Genomic DNA, 6,628 nt, shown 5'->3' with positions numbered 1-6,628 from the left:
TCTCTCTAAGCGAGATCCCAATTCGTTGGTCATCCGACGTGACGTCGAGAGTGACCGACTGAAAGGGAACTAAGCAGTGCAATTGTACAAATGTAATGCGCTACTTTTAAAAGTAACTTTTCCCAAAACTGCTCTCAATAAAGCAAACAAAGCCTGTTAAGAAGGCATCTGGATTTTCATGACAATAAAAGACATTTTCCACCCAATTTGATGATTGCACTGCAAAAATATTCTAATATATTATTTAGACTGTATTATACATCATGATAATATTTGTTGGCTTTACTAAAATTCTTCACATTACAGTATTTGTTTAATTGAGAATAACTGACTTGAACTGAATAATGACTCTATTGTCTTCTGTAGAGCTGCTTTAAATTGAATTATAAAACGGATAGTTCCGGTCCTTGACTCTGATTGGTTCGAAGCTGTTGTGAATGACTCTACAAAGTAACATACACCTTTGTTTACGTTTGTGTGTTGCTCGGCAACCACTTTGTAGCAACCACAACAGTTTCTGAGGAGCTACATTGTTTGGTGGAAGAATACTGTTTTTATTAATATCATTACACTTTATTTGCTCTGTTTTATTTTGGTGAAACCGTACTACGTATATGGAATAACCGTTTTATAAAAGCAATAAGCCCCGTGAAGCCGTGGTTTACAGTGAATTTATAACAGCTCCGCGTCGTGCCTAACAACGCCCCTTAGCTGTTATAAATCCACTGTAAACCACGGCTTCACGGGGCTTATTGCTTTATTTGTTTGACTGATGAATTTTGCATCATTAACACTGTTATTTTCCTGTTTACACTGTGAAGCTGTATTGCATAAAGCAACTTGACTTGAATAAAAATGTATTATTATTATTGTGGTGAAATACGAGTCAGATGTGTTCTCATGCAAACACAGTAGAATATATCAATATGAATCTTTCGGGTGAATCCCTTCTGGGAATCAGACAAAAGAGCAAACGGCTGAACGTCTTCATCATGTTCTTCACGTCACACACTGAATAACACAATCCTATCATCCCTCTTGAAGCGCGTTGTCATGGTGACAGCGTTTCGAGGGTTCAGGGGTTCAGCGGCACTGCAGTTCCCTCAGCGGACAGCAGGAGGACACACTTACCATACAGAGCTTTACCACCCGACCTTTTGGCAGGAATATCTGGGGACCGTGAGCCATGACCGCTGAGAGCGAGAGAGAGAGAGAGAGAGAGAGAGAGAGAGAGAGAGTTAGTACACTAGCGCTCATCCATACTCACACTTTCTTTGCTGTTCTTCTAGGATTAGTGAATTAATTGTGATGCATGTCCTGTCCTCAGTCACTCATGGCCTGAGTGTGTGTGTGTGTGTGTGTGTGTGTGTGTGTGGGGTTAATGAGTAAAGTGGACACTTGATCTGTTCCATTGTGTAAGTCACACTAATTGTGCGACAGATCAATAATGAATGTGTTCAATAGATCAGGAGCAGAGGAAACATCAATAAACCATCAGATTCATCACACTCAAGTCACACCAAAAATCCCAACGATCCAATTAATAAATAAAACAGAGTTCTGGTCAGTGATCCAGTGAACTGCAAAACGCGATATTGATTTGATACAACCATTCAATAAACAAGAATTAATATTGTGTTACATTTTAGGCACAATGTTGTCTGTCTTTGATCAATTTTGCAAATGAAAATCCAAATCAAAGCCGCGGCAGAACCGTTGTGAGTCTCTGATCAACACACAGCGGTGATTCATTACTGAATGAATCCACGGTTTTGAATGAATCGAGTGAGTCAATGATTCAGTGACTCATTCATAAAGACAGTTGCTGCGTCCCAATTCGCATACTATCCATCCTAAATAGTATTCGAAAATAGAATTAGTATGTCCCAAAACGTAGTATGTTGAAATGAGTATCCCAAAGATTCCCGGATGGTCTACTACTTCCGGTTAGAATTTGAAGTGCAGATCGATGCACACTCTAACGGCTAATTAAAGCAATAAGCCCCGTGAAGCCGTGGTTTACAGTGAATTTATTACAGCTAAGGGGCGTTGTTAGGTACGACGCGGAGCTGTTATAAATTCACTGTTAAACCACGGCTTCAAGGGGGTTATTGCTTTTATAAAACGGTTATTCCATATACGTAGTTAGGTTTCACAAAATAATACAGAGCAAATAAAGTGTAATGATATTAATAAAAACAATATTCTTCCACCAAACAATGTAGTTCCTCAGAAACAGTTGTGGTTGCTACAAAGTGGTTGCGAGCAACACACAAACGTAAACAAAGGTGTATGTTACTTTGTAGAGTCATTTACAACAGCTTCGAACGTGGCTCAGCCAATCAGAATCAAGGACCGGAACTATCTGTTTTATAAATTGCCCACAACCCATTGCACGTTGAACGAGGATTCGATTAGAACTATTATCACGCATAAAAACTGTTAAAAACTACAAACATGGCGGATATGCGAGACCGACGAACAGGTAGAGAAAGGGGTTTGAATGATAAATAATCATCAATGTTTAAACTGATTCAAAATATTCATTTAATGTTATCCGCATTATATTTCATCTGCAGCAACATTGTGAACTTTTATAAAGATACGTTTGGTCATTAACTTTTAAATGCATTATTATGCAAACACATGAGCAGTTCTCGGCATGAAAGACACGCGACTGGCAGATCAACGTGCCTCTTTATTTTTCTCCAATACGGTAGGAAATGAAATGAAACGAAATGTGAATATGTGACAAGATGATTGACAGGGCAGTTTAAACGGTGACAGAATCCACGTAACTAAGCAACAGAGCATCCGTTAAAGACACATGTCTTTATGACGAAGCAGTGTGTCCCAAAGCTTCCCTACTATTCTCAAAAGTACATACTTTTAGGACATAGTATAAGTAGGTGAATCGGGATGCAGCAAGTTACTGAATGAATCAGTCGTTTGAATGAATTGGTAAAATGAATGATTCAGTGATTCGCTTTCACCTACTGGTGCTTTTACTTTCATATTTACAGTATCATTTAATCAAAAAAAAAATTTAATATTTCAGTATTTATTTTTAAAAATCTCATTAGTTGTTGTGATTGTTTGGCTTACTTTATCTGTGAGGACTGCGCTGTGACTCCGGTGTATCCGTTCATGTCTGGACTCTGCATTGCGCTCACAGATCCTCCACTGCAACACAATAAAAGCAGCGTCAGTCACACAATCACACCGGCAAACATCCGCACACGGATGGGAGAAATACACATACGCCTTCATCATCATCATCATCATCAAAGCTGTCTCACTGCTCAGACAGAATGAGATTCACACATAACACTCATATGCATTTATGACACAATCAAGGAATAAACATCAGATTTTCTGGTTTTGTAATCAGGAAATGAGTGCTGGATGAAACATTGTGGGAGGAGTCTGATGCTGTGTGTGAAAATCATGTGACTCATGATTAACCTTTCACACAGAACACGTTTAAAAACGTGTGACGCAGCGCTCGGGAATGTTTTTTTTTTAAGAAGCGCAGCGCAGAACGCCTCCTCCTCCTCATCCATGCTGCTGTCAAATAAAACAGTTGCCATGCCAACTTGCTACTGTAAACAAAAGCATGCCCCGCCTCCGGGGTCTTCTGATTGGTCCACTGTTTTGGAACTGACATCGATGAGTGGCACTCGCTGAGCTATAATAGATTTATATAGATCAATGGTGGCACTGCATGTAAAAGTTGAAATTCTTTTAACTTGACACGGCGTCTTAAAAACACGGCATGCACTGCAAAAAAGCGAAATGTCACACACATCAATCTAGTGAGTGTTTACATAGAAAAACAATGGAAAAGTAGCGCACTGGAATGGAAAAACACGTTCTGTGTGAACGACCCCTTACTCAAATGAGTTCAACAAACAAGTTCTCATCTAATGTTCTTTAATTAACTAGCATGTAATCAGAGACATCTGGACTGGAAACAGCATGTGTGTGTGTGTGTGTTAGTGTGTGTGTGTGGCTCATCCAAAAATCGCATACTTTCTCGAGTAGGTACTTTTCTCTAATGTAATTGAACTTAATATTGTGTATAGACGGTAGAACATTATCGATACAATAGTGGATTTAACATAAAAATTTTAAGTCTAACCTTAATATGCATGTTTTTTTTTGTTGTTTTTTTTAATTAAATTTTCCAATAAAACAACAGTGGTACTCGCATCTCATAACAACATGTACAGCTAGTTCTTATTAGACATTCAAATGCATACAAATGCTTGAGAGCAAAGACAGAAATAAAAGAAAATTATAAACCAAAATTAGAAAGACATAGTCACTAAGTATCCTCAAGAAAGTTCCAGAGAGAGGATCAAATGCACCAGAACATCTCAGATCTTTGATGTAAATCATAAGTAAATGTTTCCAGTGATGAAAGAGTGGTCACCTGACTCGTCCACATATTGATTGAAGGTACCTGAGCAGTTGACCATAATAATAGTATACATTTTTTGGCCAAATATGTACAAAAATTCAGTACATATTCTTTGTCACAGTCCAGACACAGATCCGCTGTACAATTCAGAAGGTATACCTTTGGGGACAATACAAAAGTCTTTCCAATAATCTTTTTAATCTCTTTCCAGTACATTTTGATTTTGTCACAATCCCAAAATACATGCATCACTGTGCCACTGTCTACCTCACATTTAACACTAGAACAGCCACGGGGTAAATTTTACCCGTGGCTGTTTTTCAAATGTACGTAACAGATTTTCAATGAAACATTCAAGTCTCCAAGTCAGTAGCTATGTTTCCAACCAAAGATGCGACTTTAACTTATGCGCAAAACTGGAATATCGCAGAAGATGATATTTTGGAGAACATTGGTAACCAAGCACAAAATCGTCACTTCCTGATAAACTGGCACTAAATATCTCTAAGAAAACTAGGAGAAGCCACTGAATATAATAATTTTCATATGTAATAAATGACTTGCGCGAGAGCAGACGTAACACGATAAATGCGGTCATTGCTTTTAGAGGTGGATGCCTGCTGTTTGGGAACGCAGTAATGTAAGACAGTAATTATACAGAAATACTTTGTTGACAGACTTTGCTCAGGCTTTTCAGAACGACCAGAACAACATATAGATGCTGTGAACGAGATCGGTCCGCTGGTTAGCCAAGTTATCCCGTCTCTTAGCGCAAAGTCACATGACTTTTTCAATGCGCATGGTGGAATTTATTCGGTAAATGTGTTTCCATCGTAGTTTATGTGCATTTTTTCTTATTGGATAAAAAGTTTATCCTACTCAGTTGTGTGCATAAGTTTTTTATGCACATTTTAGAATTTATGCGCATCTTGGGGTTTCCATCCAGCGGTTTTTTTATGCGATTATCCAAAATGCGCATAAAAATGGAAACATAGCTATTGACTTTTACTAAAATTGTGTGATTTACAATCCCCTGTTGTTAAAAATTGTTTAGATAAAACCAGATAAAAAAACGGGGCATTTATACTCATAAGCGCCAGCGGGTCAAATTTACCCACTATATAATGCCTGTAATGCCGCTTATGTTTTAACATTGTACATTGCTAGGCAACGCCTTTCACTCACTGAATTAGCGTTTATCAGTTTTAAAAATAAAGACAAAATGAGTAAAAGAAGGCGGATGCTTTATGGATGCTGAAGAGGTATAAGAAGCACTAAACACCATGAGCGATGGTGTAAAGTAAAGCATCCTGGGTCGGCTCAACATCTGACACCGATCAAGATATCATATGTATGTTTTAGCCTAATGTTACTCATAATTGTTCAAAATTGGGATTAATTATTTAATTTTTGTTTTGCCATTTCTATGGTTTATTGTTCGCTTCTGTGGTGCTATTTAGTCTGCCCGTTTCCTGAAGAAAACAAAAATCAGATCTATAATGTAATGAATAAAACCATTTTTCCCGAAGTTATTGGTGTTGTTCTCTTATTCAAATTGTAAATGATATAACTAAACAAATTAATAATTAATTAGGTGAAGCTGTGCGCTTGAATTTGTCATCGCATCATGCAGTGTGGTGAATTATTATTGCTCAATGTCTATAAGCTATTTTAGTAATTTAAATAACATAAGTTAATATATTATCTAATATGATTATATTATCATATCTTAATTTATTAATTAATGACATTGTAGTATAATATGTGACCCTGGAGCACAAAACCAGTCTCAAGTCACTTAGCAATAGCCAAAAATACATTGTATGGTTCAAAATTATAGATTTTTCTTTTATGCCAAAAATCATTAGGATATTAAGTAAAGATCATGTTCCATGAAGATATTTTGTACATTTCCTACCGTAAATATATCAAAACTTAATTTTTGATTAGTAATATGCATTGCTAAGAACTTAATTTGGACAACTTTAAAGATGATTTTCTCAATATTTAGATTTTTTTGCTCCCTCAGATTCCAGATTTTCAAATAGTTGTATCTCAGCCAAATATTGGCTATCCTATCATAACAAACCATACATCAATGGAAAGCTTATGCATTCAGCTTTCAGATGATGTATACATCTCAATTTTGAAAAATTGACCCTTAAGACTGGTTTTGTGCTCCAGGGTCTCATATTTCATCACCCA

At 37.0% G+C, this 6,628-nt stretch overlaps 1 protein-coding gene across 1 annotated transcript in view; it reads right to left on the bottom strand.

Annotated features, from left to right (window-relative positions):
* LOC107658762 (epidermal growth factor receptor kinase substrate 8-like) overlaps window positions 1-6,628 on the bottom strand; it is a 52,370-nt gene that overhangs the window by 20,872 nt on the left and 24,870 nt on the right. Inside the window, 2 exon segments of the mRNA XM_016447409.1 lie at window positions 1,132-1,193; window positions 3,106-3,183. Coding sequence (XP_016302895.1) covers window positions 1,132-1,193; window positions 3,106-3,164 — 121 coding nt within the window. The 5' untranslated portion in view covers window positions 3,165-3,183.

The sequence above is a fragment of the Sinocyclocheilus anshuiensis genome, unplaced genomic scaffold (assembly GCF_001515605.1).
Source record: "Sinocyclocheilus anshuiensis isolate Anshui unplaced genomic scaffold, SAMN03320099.WGS_v1.1 scaffold283, whole genome shotgun sequence".
In the NCBI taxonomy this organism is placed as follows: domain Eukaryota; kingdom Metazoa; phylum Chordata; class Actinopteri; order Cypriniformes; family Cyprinidae; genus Sinocyclocheilus; species Sinocyclocheilus anshuiensis.
This window is presented reverse-complemented; position numbering and strand designations above follow the sequence as displayed.